Source organism: Bactrocera latifrons, unplaced genomic scaffold, assembly GCF_001853355.1.
Source record: "Bactrocera latifrons isolate USDA-ARS-PBARC rearing strain unplaced genomic scaffold, ASM185335v1 scaffold_235, whole genome shotgun sequence".
Lineage (NCBI taxonomy): Eukaryota > Metazoa > Arthropoda > Insecta > Diptera > Tephritidae > Bactrocera > Bactrocera latifrons.
Window position 1 is genome coordinate 79,854 of NW_017535908.1, and position 25,043 is coordinate 104,896.

At 35.1% G+C, this 25,043-nt stretch overlaps 1 protein-coding gene across 2 annotated transcripts in view; it reads right to left on the reverse strand.

Moving 5' to 3' along the window:
• The window catches only part of LOC108968961 (SCY1-like protein 2), a 35,320-nt gene that overhangs the window by 1,204 nt on the left and 9,073 nt on the right, over window positions 1-25,043 (reverse strand). The window contains exons 9-18 of one of the 2 annotated variants that reach the window (XM_018933347.1): window positions 22,663-22,777; window positions 21,899-22,044; window positions 20,803-20,956; window positions 20,457-20,633; window positions 20,241-20,313; window positions 19,728-19,864; window positions 18,189-18,402; window positions 14,819-15,072; window positions 14,023-14,091; window positions 8,778-8,927 (exon numbers count right to left, since the gene is read on the reverse strand). In XM_018933347.1, the coding sequence (XP_018788892.1) occupies window positions 8,778-8,927; window positions 14,023-14,091; window positions 14,819-15,072; window positions 18,189-18,402; window positions 19,728-19,864; window positions 20,241-20,313; window positions 20,457-20,633; window positions 20,803-20,956; window positions 21,899-22,044; window positions 22,663-22,777 (1,489 nt within the window). The remainder of the gene's footprint in view (window positions 1-8,777; window positions 8,928-14,022; window positions 14,092-14,818; window positions 15,073-18,188; window positions 18,403-19,727; window positions 19,865-20,240; window positions 20,314-20,456; window positions 20,634-20,802; window positions 20,957-21,898; window positions 22,045-22,662; window positions 22,778-25,043) is intronic. The other variant, XM_018933348.1, reaches the window with a different exon arrangement.

The window sequence follows — 25,043 nt, forward strand, 5'->3', positions numbered from 1 at the left end:
ATTAATTAGAACAAAACATATAGAAAGATTTTTAGCTAGATCTATCTATCTATCAATACATACATTATTTGCATACGTACAAACTAGGGTTAATTCTGTTTCAAGCTAACATATATTACTAAAAAAAAATATGATTAATAAATAAATACAAATATACATACACTATAGTAGAGAACATGTACAAGTATTTTAAGGGAAGTACGTCACACGTACGTGAGAGGATTTTAGAGAAGTATCAGTAGCATGCAAAATCGTAGGGAGGAGGGTTGGTGGAGTAACTACAATTACAATTGACTTAAATATAAGAACAAAACTTTTGCCAAAATTTGTATTGTTGATTACTGATGTTACGAGTTACTCTTAAATGTTGCCTTGTGGTTACATTGTCATCCAATGTAAATGTGGTATGTGATCCAGCCAGGTTTCGAGTCAGGTCCATATGCTTATAAAAATGGCAACTAATAAAACGTCCAATGTGATTTTGCTTGAGTGTGTTTGGGAAAGAGAATTTAGAAGCACTTACTGTGTGTAGATATTTTCAAACCTTCTGAGCTTATACTTATGTATTTCATAAATATAGTACTTACATCTGCGAAAAATATTGATTGCAGATTATGGTGTCGACATAACCGTTATTCATACGAAATAATTTAATTGATGGTGAAATCAAAACTACCGGAAGCCGGGGAATGCATATTGGAAGTCTCGCTTTGGGTATGCGTGTGAATGTGTTTGAGTTAATTCATGTTTGTTTTGGATGAATAATAGATATGCAAATAATGATAATGAATACGACTTTTGTGCATTTGCATGAGGGAAATTAACCGTGTGTATGCACGCACCAACAACCAATACTACCAAGTTAAGGTGAATCCAGTTGACACACATTGCCTGTCGCCTTTCGACATAATATACACTATAGCATATTTTGTTTTTAAAAACCGCTTGTAAAATCGATTATTTCGAGAAATCGCTTGCTCAATTACATATGTGTTTCGTGAAATTATGTGTACATATGTTTTTATGTTTTCAAATAAGGGCTTACAATTTTCAGCTTTTTGAGAAACTCACGGTGTGTAAATCGTTTTTAAATATACACATACATATATTTGCCATGTGTGTGCGTATATTTATGTACAATTATGCATATTTATATACCGGTGCAGTCATTTAATAGGGTTTTTGGAAATATTTCGGACACAATTATCAAGAACATCCAAATGATTTTATATAACATGAATAGGTTTTGACACATTTAAGGCACTTAAGAGAGTAGTTTGCATGGCTGAGTGCACAAGTGTAGGTGTAGATGTCTAAGTAACAGTGTTTAATATAGTTTAACATACAAAATTCTATCCAAATATAAAATATGGTTACATATACATATACAAAAGTATACCCAGAAGTTAAATAATGCCTAAGAAAATTTGATTTGATTTTTCAAGCGTTGAGCCTAGGGTGTTCCCAAATTAAATTTGGTTGCTGCGGACATTGTACTGTATATTATATTTATTCATACATAAACATTTAAATATTAAATATTCTGCTATTCTTAAAAAGCATATATTATAGTCCTCCTCGAGGTCTCATTGACCAATGTTAGTTTTTTTTTTTTGTTTTGTCAACTTTAAGTTGAAGTAAGGACATTATTTGTGTTCGATAGTTTCGGAAAGTGTCGAAAATGTTGCAGACAATAGAAGAAATGATGAAAATACTAACAATCACAAATATTAACTCAGTCCAAAATGAGTAAATCAAAAGAGCTCAAAAATTTCTAATAAGCTATTTTATTTTCCTTGCATTTTTATAAACTAAAAGTGATATTTTCTTGCTCCATGAGTACCTGTCAATAAGTCTATCGACTACCAAAACTACACTCGTAGCTAAAGCAATACTTAAAGGAGTAAGTATAATTAAAAGTATGCAGGTACAGTTTTCGTAGTACTCAAAGGGAGGAATTGTACAGTTACATTCGCAAAGCATCAACAACAACAGTGAGATATAGAAACAACTTACAATATAAATGTCTTTTTGTGGATTTATGATGCAATATATGTATGTATTATAGTATTCTAGTAATAACTATAAACATTTGTTAACTTCAAATATTTTCGAATTTCCATAGCATTAACTACATATTTACATTAGTATAATTAACAATATGCACACATACATTTGTGGCCACGCAAACCTTACCACTCAAAATTTTCATGTATTGTGCATATTTGACTACACTTTATAGCGGTATAGAAATTTTTGATTTAGAAATATGTTAATGACATGTTATTGATCAAAAATATTAAAAATTAAAAACAAAACACATTCAGATATAGATAAATGAATTCAAAGATAATGAGCTCGAAATGTATAAGATTGACACGCGATGAAAAAATTTTATTTTTTATAATTTAATTTCATTTACACTATAATTGATATATTTTATTTATTTCTTTTTTAATAGCAACACGAAGTTTAGTCGGTGTATCACTTTACACAGAAAAGCTAATTTGTGTTTTACTCATTAAACGTAATAAATTAAAAACTATAATTATAGATAAAGTCCGAAAAAAGCGTTAAGAAAGTATACTGGTAAGTTTGGCGTGGCCACGAGTGTATATATTATATTTAGATAGATGCACGGGAGAGTAGAAGACCATGTCAAGCTTAAGAAACAAGAATAACAAAAATAGCTCTAGATCGAATTGTCACCATTCTACAACTATATATGTAACTATCTACGGGGATTAGCGAAGATTCTTTACATCTATATTCAATGATAAATGTTACCAAAAATTTTCGAAACTCTTATACCTTCTAGGTATTAATCTCTCTAATTATACTTTAAATGTTTTATATGCAAGAATATATGTACATATGTCATACAAATAACTACATTAATTAACGGTTTCATGTGTTTCGTAAAACTATCACTAAGTCTAGGCTTTAAATAATGTAATGATGTCCAAGTGTACTTTCCTATCTAAATATGGCTGTAGGTATGAAAAGATATCTTACGCTCTATATGAATACGTTGGTATATAAATAACTAGTATATTCAGATCGAAAATACATACGAATGTGTGTTCGTGTGCTGTGTTTTGACCCGTGAGTGTCAGTCAATCATATCCTTAAACATTCCTTTGAAATATTTGCAAGCTTGCTTTTAACGATTTAGTGATATATACATACATACATATGTTTTGTCTGATCAAAATTGACTTAGCATTAATTAAATATTTTGTACAATGCATTTCTCATCAATTCGATAGACTTTCACAAAACGAACGGGGACGAGATAAAAAAATATCGCGAAAATTTGTTTTCTCATTGTGCAATGTCAGATGGGCAGAAAGTAAAATGCGCACATAATACAAATGTATATAACTGGATTCCATAGCAATTAGTGGTACATGCAGCAGAAATTGATATACATATATGTATGTACAAGTGTATATGATATTTATGAATTGAAAAAATATACTTGTGTGGTGTACGAGTGTTGTTAAGGAGAATTGGCGGATGCATAAAAAAATTGGATCAGGATAGTTACAATTTCTAGTATTTTGCAAATAATGTTTTTCTTTTCATTTGGCGTGATACGCAGGTATCTAAAATTCTATTTAAAATATACTCTTCCATCACCTCCTCTTGTGGTCTAATAGTCAGCTCTTTGGACTACCTTTAGTTAGTTGCCGAACTAAGGAATGTTACTTATCTGAATACTGTTATCGCGTTAGACTCCATCTTATCAGGATTTGACCTCAACTTAAAGCTTATGCCAAGTTCAACCAAAATCATTATACTCTCAAGAGGGTATATTACGTTTGTACGAGTTTAATTATACTCAGAAAGAAACGAAAACAGCGCCGTGTTAACGTCTTTGAAACATTGTTTTTCGACTATCAGGATTTCATAAAACGATGGCGATGAGTCTTGGATCTATGTTTACGATACAGAAACAGACGATCGAATATAGTGGCAAAGGTGAGCCGAAGCCGAAAAAACCACGTCAGAGCAGATCAAATTCAGGGTTATATTGACATTTTTCCTCGATTATCGAGGTGTGTTGCACTTCGGATTCCTTCCGACAGGCCAAACTGGCAACAAGGAATACTATTCGAGTGTTATAGTGTTATGCGTCCTTTTCGCGAAGCTATTAGTAAAAAGAGACTTGAATTATGGTCCTGGGAAAACCCTTTGTAAGCCAATAGAAGACTTTAAGTGATCGTCTTGGTGTAAACTTTTCGAAAAGTCGAAATAGTATATACTGTAATAGACATTCTCTCAAATTTTGAAATCGAAATTCAAATTATTACGTTCGCAACAGCGTTTCTTGCAGAAAGCGAACAGAGTGGGGAACGGAGTGAGACATCTGCTTCGTTCACGTGTTTTTTCAGAATGGTGTTGTTCAAAATGGTTTCTACTCGCAAAGGACGAGTTTTAGAGATATCTAGTTCCAATTTGGAGAGAACATTTTTAAAGTCATTCTCTATAGCGCTTCAAATCTTCCTTTTTTCAATGAAAAACTGTTGAAAAAAAAGCCAAATTCGATACTCTTTGTTCAAACCGCCGCCATTTTGTCAAATTTCAAAAAAAAAAAAAAGAAAAAATTCCATAGCGCGAAAAATTAATATTCTTTTAGAAAGTTTTTTACGTGTCATTTTAACAATTGTTTTAAATATTATACACCCAATAAATAACCATAAAAAAATAATTTTGTATTCGTCATGAATGTATTTATTTATAAAAAAAAACCGAACTGCTTGGTTAATTTCAACACTAAAATAAAATCACGAAAATCAGTGATTTTTCGGAGGGTCACACTGAGACGATCGCTTAAACGTGAATTGATACGGGTATATAAGGTTATTCCGGAAATTGACTCGAACACCTGTTTTGAGGATTGAAAAAACTTTTTTTTGCTCACAGCAATATAAATGATCAGCCTGAAGAACTAAGTCGATTTAGCCAAGCCTGTCCATATATACGTGTATTACAGCCTCCGTGCAACCGACATTAACATTTTTTTTCTTTTGTTCTTTGTTTTGGATAATCGTCATTAGCACAAACTCTCAATTGAATTGTTTAACAAATACTCTTGAGAAATGCTATGCCTTATATCATATATGACAGTTATTAGTAATAGAAATATTGGCATAACAACAGAGACGTAAAAAGTCAGTATGAAGTTCCAACATTTTATTACCGAGATACCTATATATAGTAACTCGAGTGACATGCATCGCCAAAATTTTTAAAAGTATGAGAGTATGTGAGAGTTAGAAGGGGTTAAGCACCTTGCGTGAAAAGCATGCAAAATAACTGTCTTATAAAACGAAAAGTGTGTTTTCTGTAAATTCGCGTGCAACAACAATCAAAAATTGTATACCTTGACATAGGATTGTGGTTGGGTGTCTGCAAAAAGCTGAAAATCATACAAAATTCGGTACTTGCTGGGGCAAAAGTCAAACGCAGGGCAGGCGCTACTTACTAAACGGAAATACATACATAAAAGTGTATATGTGTTCACTAACACTAAATTAAACTAAGCCAGCGAACTCAGTTCAATTATTTTACCGATATTCTATGTGATAAGTGTATATACTGTATGTACGTTCGCTTTATAATAAATTAAAATTTAATTGAATATTAAGACAAAATACAGACACAATTATTTTTTTGATTACGTAAGTACTGATTGCCAATACTGAGTGCACGCTAAAAATATAACAATATATAACAATATGTATGCCTAACAATATTACTATGTACAAAATGTGTGAGAGTGAAAAACTAAAGGAACATTTTCTTCCTTGGGAGGGTTCTTGCCGTACACATTACAAAAATGTGTATGTTAATTTGTTGTCATTTAGCATTTTGCTACTTATTTATATACATTTAGTACTGCTATTAAATACATATGTATAGTATATACTTAAAGAACTACAACAAATCAAGGGTAAGAGTAAAAACAGTTATGCTATTAATTGTAATTATTTTGCTTTCGATATGTTTAAACTTTAAAGTAAATAACATTTAATATTGGCTTTTTGTATAAGTATTTGTGTACATATATATGCGCTAAATACGATACGCATGTACATACATGTATACTATGTGTAATTGAATGCATAACATTCGTGACATTGTTACCCTCTGCCCCGTCTAAAATGCGCGCAGAAATAGCGCAACAACAATTTATGAACTTATGTATGGAAATTAGATATTAATTATGTAGGAAAATATAATTTTTAGAGTTATAATTGTATAAAAAATCACAAAATTTGCCAAAGCAATCTCAACAGTGCTTCTTTGGAAATTCTGTGACATTTGTACTTTTCGAAACACAAAAACTTCAATTTGACATTTGATGATTTGGTTACTGTACTTGCGTAACTCCATTTTTAATTGCAATCATTTCCACATTAAGTAACACTTGTTTCAAATAATTCAATAAATTAGGTAGAACCAGTGGAGAAAACACGAACACTTAAAAGATATACTAAAAAATTTTCTTAGGGATATAAAGACGGTTTCAATGGGGACGCTACAAAAGTAGACCGAAGGAGAGAGTCCTTTCTCCTTCCCTCTTTTTTGATATTTCTCTTCAAGAAAGTTTGCCATTTGATAATGGAAAGACATACAATCCAACAACTAGCTTAAATTATTAAATTTTACTACCAAAATTCGGAGTCAGTGGCCTCAACTTTAAGATCGTTACGTCAAATTTACGGTCGTCATAACCGTCCTGTCAGATCAACAATTGAGCGTCTAGCGGAAAAATTTGAATCCACAGGCACAGTACCAAATGTTCAAGTGTCAGTGAGACAAAGGAGTGCTCGAGTGTCGAATATATTGCTGCGGCTAGCGCATCAATTCAGGAAAACCGTCGTTCTCAAGTGTTAGGCATCTCTGTGACGTCGTTGTGACGAATTTCGCGATCTTGGCCTACTTTCTTACAAGATCAAATTGACGCAATAACTGAGGCCACTTGGCCACCAGAATCGTCATATTTTCGTGAATTGGGCTAAGCAAAAACTTGAAAATTATCCGAAACATCATTTTCAGCGATGAGGCTCATTTCTGGCTGAATGGCTTCGTCAATAGGCAAAATATGCGTTATTGGTCAGGCAGCAATTCACACGTACTTCATGATTTAAAATTTCACTCCGAAAAATTTACGGTTTGGTGCGGTTTATCGGCCGGCGGCGTCATTGGGCCGTACTTCTTTCGTCATGGTCAAGGCCGTCAAGTTACTGTGTATGGGATTCGCTACCACTCATAGATAAGCGAATATTTTGACTCGAATTGGATGATATGGACTTGGACAATATATGGCGCCACAAGCCACACAGCGAATGCCACAATCGATTTATTGAAAACCAAGTTTGGTGAACGTGTTTTTTCACGAAATGGCGCAGTCAATTGGCCGCCTCAGTCGTGCGATTTGACGCCGTTGGACTATTTCCTGTGGGGCTACGTCGAGTCTATAGTCTATGCCAACAAGCCAGCGACGATTGATGAGCTTCGTACGAATATCAAACGTGAAATTGTAGCAATATCTGCCGATTTATGCTTGAAAACTGTCGAAAAGTGGGTTCAGGGTCTAGATTTCAGCAAGCATGACCGTGGTGGTCATACAAAAAAATTGAGTTCCATACATAATGGCATCGAATGTACTTTCACAGGAATAAAGAATTTTGTTGATATCCCAAACCGTTTTTGTAGCGCTCTTATTGAAAAACCCGTTACAAAATGTCCTTTCAAGAGTTGTCAATAAAGATCCTACTCAAAAGACGCTGCTGACCGTGGCTTCAAACTTAAAAATACTTTATAATTAGAGCAAATTTGTGTGTGTCTCTAATTCTCCTCGGAAGCCAGCAAATCATACTGATAGAATATAAAAAATTGCGCGACTTTTGACCCAAATCACTTGTGCTGCTTTAAAGATATCTTATATATATGTAGTTACTGTCACAGCCGGGTTTGATTTAAAAATGTTTTCATATATTATATACGTCGGAGATCACGATTTGCCCCGACTTAACTAGGAAATGATTGCCTTATATTCCAAACGAGCTATGTGCGCAAGAAAGTAACTTTAAGTTTCATAGAAATCTGTGAGCCATACTATAGTATAGTAGTTAATTATATTTAAAGCCATCTTGAAGACTCGAACGCACAATATACATATGCGGGTTATACGCTTAAGGTATGCGGTAATATTCAACTTATTCCCCACCATAGTGGCACAGTGGCGCATTTAAAAAAGATCGTTACGAATTGTGTTCTCAATTGGCTTGGTAATGAAAAAGTCTATTCACAAAGCCAATCATTCCCAATTATTTGACGTTTTTGTGACGTTTGTGAGTACTCTGCAAGTGCTCCACTAAGTTCTCTTTTATATTAAATTTTTTTTTATTTAATATATGTTTTTATTTAGGTACTAGTAAATATGTATGTAATTGTGTAAATTAAAAATCCTTTTTTTGGTTTGTTAAATATTTTGTTACAAAGCACAGCTCAAATGATTCAATGCATATTTGCGTTTAAGGCGTTTGCAAATCTTCATATCTTGCCAACGCCAACAGGCTTCACTTCGTCATTACTTCATTAGAATATTCATCGATATTATCGTGACTTTCTGCACTTGTTCACTACTGACTGAATGTGATATTGAGTGACGGACACTTTCGGACGTAGGTACGTTGTCCATTAACCACTAAATGTTGCACCGGGCTTGCATTGCCTGATACAGAAGTAGTTATTTGTCTTACCATTCCGCTGCCGAGTTGCTGTAGTAAGCCAGAGCCAGATCCCAGCGGTCCCGATGAGAGCACAGTTGAGGTACGTCTGGATCGTATCGATTGCATACTGGACGATAATAAAAACGGCACACTGCTTGAGGTGTTCGGCATTGATCCACCCTGTTTGTTGGAGGATAATAGAGGAGATTTCTTTGAAAGGTTATGAAGTCTGTTCAAAGCATACAGTTGCTAGTGTCATAAATACTTAATATCGTACAAATGTAGGTGTTTCTTGTGCGAATCTTGAAGAAAAATGTGCCAGTGCGTGGCGAGCGAATGGATATATTTTCGATTATGTTCTGCGTGGCAACACTCATTTGCTTGAAAACTTTATTATTTCTTGATCTGAATCGAACACTTGCACATTTTTCTTCATTGGAAAGATGTTTGACAAGTTTTTGTAGCAGACAGTTTGCAATTTACATAATGTGATGGGTAATGCGTTTTTTTGAAGCTGTTGAACAATCATAATAAAGTAAATTACGAACCGTTTAGGCAACAAACCAAACAATCAATTACACAAATTAACATTTTAATACAGAAATGACAATACCACAAATCAAAAATCAGAGGAACAGAAGCAAAGCAAGAAACGCAGAATTATTTCGTGTAAATATGTAGAGTATATTCGGTTATATAATAGGAGTAATATCGTTATTAGTGCCGGTAGTAGTAGTAGTAGTATGTACGAGTAAATTGAAATATAGAATACGACAAACCAACGCAAAACAATCATCAACTCAACAAACCTTGTTAACATTAGTATTTATGTAACTATATAGGTGTGCTGTGGATCAGGGTACGCAACTACTCAATGCTTGCGAGCAAAATCGAGTGAATCTCGTTCGAATGCGGGCGAATATCAGCCGGTGAAAGCTTTTCGCTACCGAAGGTACTACGTATGTTCACTGGACATTGCTCGCGAGCGAGTTTTCGCGAACCCATATGAATGCATGTAAATGGAAAGTTTACAGTAAGCATAGCGTAGTGTTTGCATTTTGGAGTAACAAAGGACATTTGAAAGCAAACTCTTGCGTGTGAGTATATAGTGGAGGTAGCGTGTGGTTACTTAAATACATATAAGTAATATGTGTACATATGTACATATGTATGTATGTCGCAAAGTCATAGCGAAAACGTGTACTCACGATCATGCTCCGTGCAAGCTGCAATAATTTCCAATTAACCGAAAGTAAATGAAATAAAAAATATATTTCGATAAACAATGGAATGCACACATTTGTAGAGAATTGGCTTAGAGTTGGGACGTTACACAAGAACAAAAACAAAAAACACTAATACGAAATGAAATTTTAACGAATATACGAAATCATATAAATGAATTAATGAAATTATACCCACTGAGATAGACACACGTGGCGAAAATGTGTATGTATATATGTTTGTAGGTGAGAATTTTAGTGAAGCTCTCGCTGGTGAACACTCAGAATAAGTACGTAAATGGGAAAATGCAGTATTTTGCACGCGCACAGAGATTATTTGCTGCGAATTTAACCTGAACATGAAAATTTAAAGAACACTCAAATAGATATTGAACGTTTAGGCTGTCGCTCTCTCTCTTTTGTTGAAAATACAAGAAGTCATTATAGTCAATTCACACAAACTTATAACATCGAAATCAAGAAACCTAAAACATCTTAACATGATATCACACTGAGACTTAAAACGATTTAATAAAAAAACAGTTATATTATCAAAAGGACAATAAAAACCAAAACTAACTCTCTTTCTGGTAGCAACAATTGACAGTTTGTTCTCCACACTCTATTTTCGCTGTAACGTATTTTTAACTCACGATTTTTGCGTGACTAAATTCATCTCCGTTCTACAAATTTTGTATATCCGTTAATGCTATTTTCACCTCAAAATATTTTTCTAAATAATCCTCTTTTTTTCTTTTTTCTTTTAATACCATTGACATAAATTTAAATATTTAGATATAAATCAAATTTTGTGGGTGTGAAATAAAGTATTTATGATTAGTCATATCATTTAGATAGAGAAATTAACATGTTTTAAAATACTTGCCAATCGAAATATAAAAATAATAATAATAACAGTATCATAAATTTTAGTTTTCGTTTATCGCCCTAATGTCCGGTTCGTAGCCATTTAAGGGGTATATACAGTTAAAATGTTCAAAACATCGTTTTTTTAATTTTATTATCTTAATGTACATATAAATAGCGTTTCAATAAAGACGCAATAAAAGTCAAACGACGTCAAATTTTATCCGCCCTTTTGACATTTCTCTACAGTAATGTTTGCCATTTCATCAGGGCAAAATATACGATCTAACAACGAGTCAAAATCAATAAAATTTTCTACTGAAATTCGGAGTCAGTGGCCTCAACTTTAAGAGCGGTTTATGGGCCAGCGGAGTCATTGGGACGTACTTCTTCCGTGATGAACAAGACCGGCACGTTACAGCGAATGGAAATCGCTACCGCTCAATGATATCCGAATATTTTTGGCCCAAATTGGATGATATGAGCTAGGTCAGTATGTGGTTCTAAGAGGACGGCGCCACAAGCCACACAATGAATGTCACAAACGATTTATTGAAAACCAAATTTGAGTTTGGTGAACGTAATATCTGACGAAATGGTCCAGTCAATTGGCCGCCTCAGTAGTGCGATTTGTCGCCGTTAGACTATTTCCTGTGGGGCTATCTCAAGTCTATGGTTTACACCAACAAGCTAGCTACGTTTGATGAACTTCGTACGATTATCGAACATGAAATTGCAACAGTATCGCCCGATTTATGCTAGAAAATCGTAGAAAATTGGCTTCAGCGTCTGGACTTCCGCAAGTGTGCCCGTGGTGGATATACAAAAGAAATCTAATTCCATACACAATGGCATCGAATTTACTTTCACAGGAATAAATAATTTTAGGAACATGCCTAACCGGTTTTGTTTTATTTAAACTTTTGTAGCGCTCTTATTGAAAACCCCGTTATTTAAGAATACACACAGAAAATTTCACAGCATTCCGGCGAATATATTCGAAGTTACACACATTTATTCCAAACTTTAAACGCATTTTTCTCAAAAGGATGTTTTCAAAGTGGCCAACAGTACTTGAAAACGGCTAAACCAATTAGTCTCAAATTTTAACACGAGCATCTCAAACATATTTTTGAGTAAATAATCAAAAAATTTTTCTCACCGATAAATATTTTTTTTTTTATAATTTAAGGCAAAAATTTTGGTCAAAAATCGATTTTTTATACCCTGAACAGGGTAAGTTTGGTACGAAGTTTGTAACACCCAGAAGGAAGCGTCGGAGATCTTACAAAGTATATGTATATATAAATGATCAGTATGTTCAGCTGAGTCGATTTAGCCATGTCCGCCTGTCTATCTGTCCGTCCGTCTGTCTGTATATATAGTCCCTCAGTTTTTAAGATATCGTTTTGAAATTTTGCAAGCGTGATTTTCTCTTAAATAAGCTGCCATACAAACTGAACGATCGGAATCAAGTGTTTGTATGAAAAATCTTCACAAAAGTTGACACAGGTTATTTTCTAAGATAATAATGTAATATATGAAGAAATTGTTCAGATCGGCTTACTATTGTACATAGCTGCTATATAAACTGAGCGATCGGAATATAGTGCTGGAATGGAAAACTTCCATTGCATTTGACAAAATATATTCACGAAATTTCGTATAGATTATTTTCTAAGGCAACTACATATACTCTGAAGAAATTGCACAAACTGAATGATCGGAATCAAATGCTTGCAAGGCAAACTTCCTCATTGACGATATATCATCACGAAGTTTGGTATGAATTAATGTTTATAGAAATAAAGTAATATGGAAAGAAGTTGTTCAGATCGACTCACTATAGCATTTCGAATTTGACGTGGTATCTCCACGAAATTTGACTTGGATTACTGCTTAAGGTAACATAATCTCCGAAAAGACTGTTCCAATCGGATTACTATAGCATATAGCTTCCATATAAACTGAACACATAGTTACTAAAAAAAAAATGCACCAAATGTTAGCTTCGGTGCAGTCGAAGTTAATGATTTTTTTATTTTCTATTTTTTTTTTTTTTTTGCTTAACCGTCATTTTGTCAAACAATTTTATTTAGCTTATTTCTTCAATTTAACATTACTTTAACGAAATCTGTTGATTTTTTCTAGTTCAGAGCTATAGTAGTCACCGCAAAACGTCTTTTTTTAGTGGACCTCCCGGAGATCAGCTGCAGTTCATTTCCAAATATATATTTTTACTTATACTAAGTCTTAAAAAAAATATATCATAAAAGTATTGTACAAAAAAAAAGTGTAAAAGTTTCCTCAGAAAAACTTGTGTCAAATTCGGGTTTTTCGGCCTTCTAACTGTATATAACCCCTTAACAAAGGGATTTTTTTTCTAAATAAGATAATACTTTGCATTTCTTACCACTTCCTTGTATACGGTAATAGTTAGTTGCCTAAAAATCAATAACAAAATATACCAAAGATAACATATAAACACATTCGTAATTACAACATCTTTTAATTGTGAAAATATTAATATTTGAAATTATAAGTAGGCAGCCTTTTTCTCGAGTACAGTACCGTCGATTATTTTGAAACACATTATCAACAGCAAAATGCAAAATATACGTCACAAAATAATTATGAAAACAACGAAAATAACTGCTTAAGTAGAATAAATTTGTGTGTAGGCTTCAATGAAGCAATTAACGAGATAACAGTGAAGTCTTTGGAAAATATTCCAAACTTCAAATCAGTTTTTATTATTGGCTCGTAAGGCATCTTTCCTAGTGGGTACATAGCTAGTTTACAACTTCACCGCATCCATATTAATTACTTCATTCCTAATGGTAATTAAAACAGCTTTCATGGACAGTTAATACTTCTTGAGCTTACGAGTATCGAAATAAGAAAGAGAAAATATTTATCAACGTATACGATACAGCTGGTTATCATTTGACGAGCGTGCGTAGGCGAGTACGAGCTTGCAAAATGGCATGAAACGAACGTAACGAACGAACAATTACACATGTGCTCAGCAGTTCACACATCACAAAACAAAGCGCCAATGCTTAATGCTTTAACATTTTTTATAACCGTTATTATATGCGAATCGAACATCGCACCGTACTCGCACAAGATACCTGAGTTGACTTCTGAATGGCAATAATTGTTGAGACGTTTTTTAGACTTACAACATAGGCCGACGAGGAGGGTACCGACAAACTCGATCCGGAGCTACCGCGTGCACCAAAACCATACGTCTATTTGAGGAGGAAGTGTAGAGGGGTATTTACCATTTACCAATTACCGTTTGTCATTATTACAATGTTAAGTAGTTGTTGTTGTTATGTGATGAAATGTAAACAGTGGTAAGGAAATGAGAAAAAGAGTTCCGAATTTCAATTTTTTATGACAAATTTGGTTAAATTCATTTTTTTTTTTTTTTTTTTATAAATAGACAAACTAAATATCTTCACTGAAAGAGAGAAATATAGCTGCAGAATTACAAACGAAAATATTTGATTCACTATAGTATAAACAATTCAGCTATGCGATAGTAAAGCATTGGCATATAATGTTTTGTACAAACTGATTTTACTTCGCAATTAAAATGGAACTATTGATGTATCATTGTATTTGTAAGTATAAAGTTATCGAATTACTTCAGAAACTATAATTTCACTACAACATATTTAAGTAATTATTTGTACTATTTTTGATTAATCACAGCAAAAGTAACATAGCGCACTCCCGCCCCACCCACAACTACTTATTTATACAGAATAATCAGAATAATGAAGTCAGTGAAGCTTCCTTAAAATAAATGCCAACAAAAAAAAAAAAAAACAAGGAAATAAGGAAAAGGAATTAAAAGCTGAAATCAACCAACATAACCAAAGAATAAATCAGCGGGCGCACAACTAAGTCGACGCACACGCTGTGGTATGAATAAGTGATGGATGTGTTGAGAGGAGGGCGGCCACTTACAGTAGGCGGCGACAGATTGATTGTCGAGCCGCGTCGTTCCTGTGGTCCGATGCTCGAGTGTCGGCGTGTTGGCAGCCCGCTGCCCGGTGTGCCACCTGGCGAGGAGGCGCACGATGGTGCAATGCGTATTTTCGGCGTCATCAAGGTGTTGTCCGACAGTCGTCGGTTGGGGAATGCATTAGCCACGCGCAGGAAATTACTATCGGGTGATGACGGCGAGCAGCCGAACCACCAGCCGCCCAGCATACCTGAACCTGTAAATAAGCGAACTGCAAAAATTAAAAATATTCAAAACAACACATTGCCCATGTCGGCTGCGGCCACTTTCTACATACAAGTGTATACATACATATGTATATTCATTGGCGTGTGTGTAAAAATGAGCGTGTATATATTTTTTGTAAGTTCTGTGATGTACAAGGACGTGGTTTTGAATTCCTGAATGAGTATATGAGATTACATCAAAAAATAATTAAAAAGGTTGCAACCATGGACCACATATTATATGGTCCTCCTATGGCAGCCTCGTCGTCTTTTAAAGAGCTTTTCAGGTAAAATAAACATCAACATTTTAATTATTTGTTATTAACTTCAACCCAGCTTCATTGCGTGCTATTATGGATAGAGTACATATAAGGTATAGATACGCAAGGGGTACGGTTCCAGGATTAACGAAGTATGTACCGGGATTAGTGCTAGCTAGGCTGTTAATTGCCCCCCGAGGGCATTGAAAGATATTCAATTAGGGCTTTGGACAAGTGGTACTGCAGCTGGCTCAGCTGCGTACGTGCACTGCCTTCGGCCATGAGAGAATCGGTGTCCTCGTTATGCTACGCGGCCTTCGAAATTGATTTATTTGCAAAGTCAAACCGCATTGGCTCCAATGTTATTATTGGCTATTTAACTGCCAACCAACGAACAATTACTCACTTTAATAAATAGTTATATAGAAGTATATACATATGTACGTTAACATACATAAAGTACGTTTTTGAGCACAAAAATCTACGTTCGTCTCTCTTAGGTACATGAGGTCTATGTTAAAACTCTGACACATAATTCTATAGGTCACTTCGCCGTAATGTCGACAAAGTTTGGAATTCATATCGTGTGAAAAATTTAAACGGGCCAAGTACTGATTCATTTTCTGGTGACCATTTTGTTGTACATTTAATACTAAGGGTTATGTTGAATGCAACTCATGTCAAACGTGTTGAAGGTTATTTATTTTTTATTTTTAGGTGAAAAATAAGTAAATCTGTTTTTTTATTATTCCAGAACTTTCTGTGACGTTTCATTTTTACACTCCCGCAACATGTTGCAAAGAATAGAATAGACTTGTTCACCTAACAGTTGTTCGCAATGCGAGCTGAATTCCTATTGCAATGCCTTGATTAAGCCGGTAAGATAAAAAACTATTAAGTTTGAAGGAACATATGTCTCCGGCTGATCCAAGCAGATGTACTTTTCTCAGTAGCCTTAGTTGACAGAGCACGCATGAGTCATGTAAAGCTGTCATATTATCTTTGTTCAGTATTGTTTGGAATTTCATCCTTGAAAGATTTACGCCCGAACTACGTTTACAAATCGTTCTACTTTATTACGAAAATTCAAGTTCTGTAAAGAATGTGTTCACCCTTCTTCAGATCCAACGCTCATTATTGAATAACATTCGACTGAATAGACCATGTCCAGCAGGCAGTAAAGAAAATATAGTAGGCGCAGCTGAGAGTGTACACAAAAATCGTGGAGAGCCGATTCGGCGCCTTTCGCAACAACTCGGACTGACGTATGTAAGGACTTGGCTTATTTTACGTCGACCTTATAAATTGAAAGCATACAAAATATAGCAGATGAAAGTTCCTAGAAGATCCGACATTGTCGACCCAAATTTTGTTGAGCGATAATGAATGTCTGGCTCAATGGGTAAATAAGCAAAATTGCCGAATTTGAGACGAAGAGCAAGTTGAAAAGTTTCATCCAGAAATTGAGTTTCGTGATTTCAGCGACATTTGATTCCAACACTGTGTGGCGCCACTTCCCACACATTGCATTAACCAATGGATTTATTGAGAGAAAACTTCGATGAGCGGATAAGTTCAGATTTTGGACCGGTCGATTGGCCTCACACCGTTACTCTTTTTTCTGTAGGGATATGTAAAGTCTAAAGTCTATGTAGACAGCCTCGCTTCGATTCAGGTCTTGCAGCGAAACAACACGCGTATCATTCGCCAGTTACCATTAGTCTTCAAAAACCATATATCAAAAAAATTTATTTTGAATGATAATAAGCATTCCCCTTTAGATTTGAAGTTTCTGTGTTTTTTTCTTAAAATAAGTAAGATGTCTTGAAATAATTTGGAAATACGATATCTATATGCAATTAAGTGAAAATATTTCCCACAGCACTGATATGTAAAGTATGAAGAATATCGTTATTTGTATTACTGAGTTTCCTCAAAATATTTTCCTTGGGTTGCACTCGAATTCAACCCCTCCTTACTTACGAATACAATGAAAACTTTCTAAAAGGGCATAATAAGCTGGAACAAATTGCACTGGTGTTACCGCTTTTTCCTAAAAACTTTTTGGGGCTTTAGGCGCTTAATTTGTTTTTTGCTCAGCAAACGCGGACGTATTCTTTGTTTCCAAGTTGGTACAAAATTCTTAAGCCAAATATATGTATGCAAATACGAAGTCATGAAAGTAGCTAAGTACTCATTGAAAGCATTCAAGTGAAATTAAATTCCAACTTTTAAGTTGTATGTAAACGCGTCAACGAAATAAAATTGTGATATGTACTGGTTATTATTATGTGTAAAGTTAGAAACGCATTCATGGTGGTTATTCGGAATTTGCGGCTTTCAGTCTTCAATAAACTGTCATTTCAAAATGCTTGAAGGTTAATAAGAGTATTTACAATTTCAATGTATTCAGGTGATTCCAGTGACTTTTGTCCAAGCCGACTTTTAGCTTACTCCCTCAATACAAAATGGTGATTGTCTATCAAGACAAGATCCCCTTTTCTCAACTACCACCCCCTGCGTTTTCGGAAGCGGTGATTTCTCTCTGCCGTTATACTATTTCGTAGTATCATCTGCATTCAAATATGGTATTTGTAGATATTAGGTTTTTTGCTTGGTCAACTGGAACCACACTTATTCTACCAACGTCGACATATTCATTGATATCATTCATAACGACATTGTTCCCGTGAATAACTATAATTGCAAACTTTCAAGCGCGCCGACAAATTCCTGCACACCTGTCGGTATGTGGTCAAACACGTGCATGTCAGCTGATACATATAATGTGTGCATGTATAGTGTTGATGTGAGTGAAAATAAACGATTGTTATATGTGTATGTACCTCCAGAATTCTTGCGTGCCATATCCTCTGCACTGGATGTTTTCCGCTGATCGATACGCAAATTGGGTATATTGAATGGAGGGGCATTCATGTTATCCGATGAGAATTGATGTCGCAGTGGACGATGGCGCTCCGGTGATGGTATTGACAGATTGTCCAGTTTCAATTTATTACGTTGCTGACGGTCAATTTGTTCGAGCATCTCTTGCAACACCTGTTGGAATTGAGAGCATTGCATGTGTTTGCATTTGAGAATGAGCTGTCACACTAACAACGACTAATTTATGCACCGATGTGTCCTGCAGTCAAGCAACAAACTAGTCTAAAAATGTACACTGGAACTCTTAGAGAAATCCAACTAGCCAGAACAACATCAGATCGATTTATTAATGTTAGAATATATTTATTTTAGAATATTTATTTATTTATTCCCACCGAGAGTAAAACGAATATTAATTTCAAATAAATGATTTAGCTTCAAAACTATTTCGCTTGTTAGCTTTATATCCGACTTTTAATCCGACTTGGACTGCTGTTTCTAACTAGTTTTAAAACAGCTGAACTTTTTGATTTGACTGCAGGGGGGGCTGTGATAAATGATATATGTACCCCTATGAGCAAAAAATTGTAAGACTTTGTTCATAATTTTAAAATTTTTAGTTTATTTTTAAAAATCTGTGTCTATAATCCGACTATAATTCGGAGTGCACCACACCTCGATAATCGAAGAAAACTGCAATCATAACCTTGTTTTTTGATCTGCTTAGCGTGATGTTTTAAGCTTCGGCTCACCTTTCCTACGATCTTCGACCGATTAATATTATGTTTCCAGGTCGTACATCCTCGTAGTCGGAAAGGAGTGTTCACAGACGTTAACGCAACGATGGGTTTAGAAAAACTTTCGGAAGCAGTAATTCTTTCACTTCTGTTAGGCCCAAGGGATCTTTCGAACTGATTTACTTTTTATATATCACAAATTTTCACTTGTTGTTGATGTCCATCGTGGACGTGGTTTGCCGTCAACGCGTCCTCGACGCTCTTTCAATAATTTATGCCAATCGAAAAAGTTTTTAGTGACAAACAATTATTACCGAAGGCTTTTGCCAACATTTGGAAGGTTTCAGCACCAGAAATTTGATTCTGCACACAAAAGTTAATGAAACTTCTTTGTTGATTAATTTAACTCATCGTTAAAATCGCCGAATGTATTTTATGTACTTCAGAAAGCTAAGCGTATACTAATGATTATTTTGAATTGACATTTGGTACAGATGTCGCTGACAGTTATGAAAACTTAAAAAAAAAAAAATAGCACGACGAATGCGTTTTCACACGGAATTTAAACTAAAAAGTCTTACTATTCTTTGGCCACAGTGTATGCGGTACTTTTGAATGAGGATAGGGTTTTTAAATATTGAAAAAAAAAAGTTATTTTGAAGTATTTTTACATAAATATGTATATTTACGGATGCAACTGTATGTAATATAAGTACCTACATTAATCTATATATGCACAGGTATCAGTTAGTATCATTTTACCTCCACCAGCATGCAATATTGTTCCAGATTCAGACCCGGATTAACGGTGTGTGGTATCAATAGTGGAAGCACATGCGTAGCCATTGTCTCCACCGTCAGACCATATGTTTTATCGACAACCATTTTATGATATATATCTGCAAGCAATTAAACAGTTTTTGTACAATTTATTTTTCAAGAAATAAATTTAGGAGACAGAAACAAGTAATATGTATGGTACGGATGCAAACAAAAATACAGTTATTCTACGCTGATAATACAACCGACACGAAAAGTGTGCTGTTGAAAGTGTTTTGAGACTGGAGCTTTCTTGAGGTCATCATATTATAAATTTAAGGTTATTTTTACCAACCAGATCACACTAACTTATTTGTGTACTTTTCTGGAATTTAAATTTAAGCATAATTGCAGCACTTATAAATTCAATAAAGTGTTACAGTGGAACAGAACTAATTCCCATAATTGCCTTGTGCCTGATAAAACCTGATTATCAACACTGAATCAAATACTTACGCACTGTACGCATCACTATATCCGGTTCCGGTATGCGGACATCTCCTAGCAGCTGCAGCACTTCTTCCATAACCTTGAGAAGCATGTTTTGATATGAAAAATGTAAAAATATATATTTACGAATTTAGAAAAAGCGCAGGTTGTGTGGAAGTACTATGTTCTGCATTTCATAGCGAAAGTACTGATCATATACACAAAATATACAAGTTGAATCACCTGAGCACGCTCCAGTTTGTCCATGAGCCCCTCTATGCAGATAAGTACGTTTTGCACAATTTTAGGATCCGCTAAATTTTTTTCGAACACAGATTTCACCTTTGGAATCACCATGCGTCTGATGGAAACATCTTCGATATTGTCGAAAACATTTGTAACTGCCACAACAGCAGCGCTCTGGAAGCGGAGCATCAAAATGAGAATGCATAAATAGAACTCGTAAAAATTTCGAATTTCGAAAATAATGTTTTCTTAAACCTTATAAAATCTCATGCGGCATGCAGTTTATATATAACAAGTAGCTTGAAATTTTAAAATAAATTTTAAATGAATTCTTACTCCTTACCTGCACCTGTATCGTTGAGCTTTCGAAAGCAAAAAACAGCATTGGAATAATGTCGGTGGTGACATCGCCCGGAGCGGTCTTCTCTATAATAAGGTGTAAATTTTCCAACAAGGTCACAGTGGCTTGTATGGACTTGGGCGACCCGAAAATTACCCTGCAAAAAAGTTTGGCAAAGCAATTCATCTATAAAGTAAATGACTTTTTCAATTATTTTGTCTTATTAAAATTTCGTAGTTGTAGGTAAAAGCACTTTTTTAAAGTGTTGCTAGGATTCATGCCGCGCAGGCGTTTCATAAGCAAAACAAAATAAAAAACAAAATTTCGTTTGACTTGTGTTTAACGAGCGCATGGAATATGGCAAAAGTTCTCATTCGTCTTGGCGCGAGCATGTGCATATGTTTGTATGTTTGTTGTATGGTTTATTGTGGCACTAAATAGCGAGAAAAATGTAAAGCTCCAATAAGAGGATACATTTTACAGCGAACACACAAGGACATTGCGACTTTCGCGCAACAAACTGACGAACTTAAATTGTGCAAACAGCTTTTATCGCAACGACGACAATGGGCGACATGTCGAACACGGACGAGAGTCAACAAATCAAGAACAAGAACACGAAACGGTGAAAATAAGCACAAGTGAATTGTGACGAGCGAAGATGAGAAACAAAAACAATACATACATGAAATTAGAAGGCAAATAAAATAAGTATAGTGCCGGCGGTAATGTTCCGTGTCTATTTGGATTCTACTTGCGGTGGCATGAACCGGACCCAATGAAATGCGCTGAGCACTGTTATTGGTAACCTAATAAAAACAACTTGAGTACAAACGGAAGTGGCTGATGACTCAAAGCGGTGGAACAAGTGGGACTAGATAATTTACTGCTCGAATATAATAACAGATACGTGTATTCGACAGATTGAATTCTATTATTATATTTATTGGTAAAAAAATTTTAATTACGAAAAATAAAGCACTTCACAGGAAACGCGGTAAATATAGTTATAACTCTGTTTAAAAAATGTTGTAAACTAATAAAAGGCATTTAATTTCAATAAACAAAAATTATTTGAAAGCAAAAGCTTAACACTTACTTCATCGTTGGCGCCATAATGGACTCGTATTCGCCTGGCGATGCCTCCTGTATAAGTTTAATGACGGGCTGCAAAACCGCTGCCAGTACTTCGCCATTGCTAATTTCGGCCTGCAGCATTGGCCACACATTTTGCCACCACAATTTCTGCAATAAAACGTTAATTGTTGGGCATAATGGAATGTTGGTTCAGCGTAAAATCTCTCTCATACATAAAAATAATATATTTTTCATATTTTACGGTTTTTGTTTGCCAAAGCTTTGGGTGAAATTAGCAAGTCATAAAAGGCAAACAACAGTAGACAAAACATTACGATTAAGTAGAAGCAGTTGCAAACACACCCTAAGTAGAGCACAGGGGCACGCGGCAACAGGTCCTTTTATGTGCCAAGCAATTGCTGTCTCATAAATGTGTCTTAATTTTATTTAGCCATTAAGCGCGCACCTGACGCCGTGCAGCGCTTAGACACGCACAGCCGTTGCCAAACTAGAGACACTTACATGTAGAATGCACACATTTGCAGAGCAAGTTTCGTGGCGGTGCTTTGATGTTTACTGCATAGTCAGCTGTTGCATTAAATTTTTGTTTCTGTTTTTGCTTTTTTGTTTTCTTTACACTCAAATTATGTGAAAACCCTGAATATTACTTGTTCCCATCAAAGGGCTTGCTGCTGTAAAATATTCTCGAAGTACACAATGCTTTAACGTAAGTTTTTCCGGGGAGTACATAAGCATAAAGTGAGTAAGTGTGTGCTGGCTACTTACTCTCGGTATCAGCGGCATCGCTTCCATTAGCGTGTTTTTGTAGAAGTGAGATTTCTGCGATGTGTCCTTCATGTTGACCACATCTAAGAACTTGAGCGCATTAACACCGGGATCACTGAAAGTTCAAGCGTACGTATGTAATTATATATGTGTGTAAGTATGTTTGATGTTTACACAACTAATTTATGAATGAAATTTCTAATAACAATACTGAGCGACGCAGTCATTAACATTAAAGTTTATTAACAGTTAAACAGATCAAATTCCAACCGATAGGCAGAAATTTTCCGCCCCATTTGGTTTGTTTTTAATTGAAATAGAAAGTTTTTTAAGCATTCAACTTCAGCACTACCCTCCAGAAGTTATATTTTCAATGTGGAACGGTGCAAATTTGAAAAAAATTCTCTAAACACGCTTTACTTCTTTTCGAAGGCAAACAAACTGTCTGGCCGTGCAAGGCTACATAAGCCTATACAACTGTAAGTCTGTATCACCATAGCGTTGGTGTGTGAGCGTCGCTTCCACTGCTTCATCCAAGCAGACAACCAAACAAACTACATTTAAGCCTTGCGGGTAATGTACTTAACCTGTGTAAACAGTGTGGATCTCGTTTCAACAAGATAGAAATAAGGAATAAAAGAATTGTTGACAACATTTAAATTATCTTTAAAGTGGTTTAATCTCCAGCAGAATGGAAAGCGCAAATATTTGCTAGCTTACGAGTTTCAATTTATACTTTGCTCTTGCCGCTCACTTCGGACGCATTATTCCACCTTTTACTCGCCCTCTTTCGTGGTTATACCCATTTACGTGACTGGCCGTCGACATTCACAGAAAGTAGTGTTGCACACCAGCACATGTTGCTGAGATTTAAATTCCTTCAGTAAGTTTGCCTCCTTTGCACTGAAATCATAATTATTCTTAAGTGCCGACCAAGATGCCTGGATTGAAGGATTGGCTCTTAAGTGAATATAGGAACTTGAAATTGGATTTTAGAGAAGTTAAGCAACTTGACAAATTTAACGTCTGTCTAAGATGGCGAATAAAGAATGTTTAGTAATTTCAGTCTAAGAATATTAAAAACATGTCGTAGTCACAGATAAAACTGGTTCGAAGCATAAATAAGTCCATATTCGGCTTTCGCTTTCATAAATAACCTATATTGAACCCATATTTAGCCAATATATAACCAATATATAACCCTTATATAACCATTATATAACCCATATATAACCAATGTATAACCCTTATATAACGACTATATAACCATTTTATAACTAAAACTTAATTTTACTTAATGCTACTGGTTTCTATTATATCGTTTTTCCTTCGTCTGTAAACTTACGAAAAATGATGTTACGTTATTTTGCATTTTAGATGACGGTATAGTATCTACTAATTGTTTTTGTATATTAACATAATTTCACAACATGTTTCTCTTATATCAAAAAAACAACAAATGTTTGGGATTATCGGTTATCCAATTTGAGCTAAACTCGCTGGGCAAGGATAAACTATACGTTCCTCTTTAAAACCTTGATTATACTCTTTTCTACACAAACTTATAAATTTATTGAACTATCTCACAATAATCTGCGATTTATCTAACACCATCTCAACATTAAACTTATTTTCATTGATAATTGCAACCCTGCAGATCAGGAATGTCGAGCATTCCTCATCCAGCAAATCGCCTTAATGTGCGTCTAGTATTTTTATGTCTATCAGCATCCTTTAGTCTAGACACAGCCAACAGCGGCGGATGCGTCAATGTCTCTGCCACACTCATTACAAAAAGTGGGGCTATGAACGAGCAAACAGCCACGCGCGATATCAAGCTTCCAGAAGTGCAAAACAAAACTTAAAGCAAATCCAAGTCAGTAGACTACATCAAGCTTCGCAATGAGGGCCATCAACTACAGGAAAACTGTAATTTACACCTTTGTATTCTGTTGTACTTTCCTATGCTAGCGCGCTCGCTCCATTATCCCCGACTGTGTTATTTTCCACAAGTATTAAATATTTAGTGTGCGCGTGTGTGTGCGAGATTATGTCTCAATAAATCGCAATCTCAGAATGGCGCAACACTTGTCAATCAGCATAAGGTTAAGTTAAACAAACCACAACGATACACACTCCTACATTACCTACTATATGTATAGTACGCATTGAAAAGCACTTCTCCCCAACTAATGGCGCGAGTTGCAGACTCACACAACAGCTACGCATACAGTATTTTTTTGCTTTGTGTTATTTTTTACAAATAAATCTCTTACGAGGGTAGCGCCTACGTTATTCTGTCGCGCGGGGTCAATTGTTTCCGAGAAAGCTGAGAAAACGTGTCACACTGCACAAATAATGGCGACAATCTTGGGGGAAAG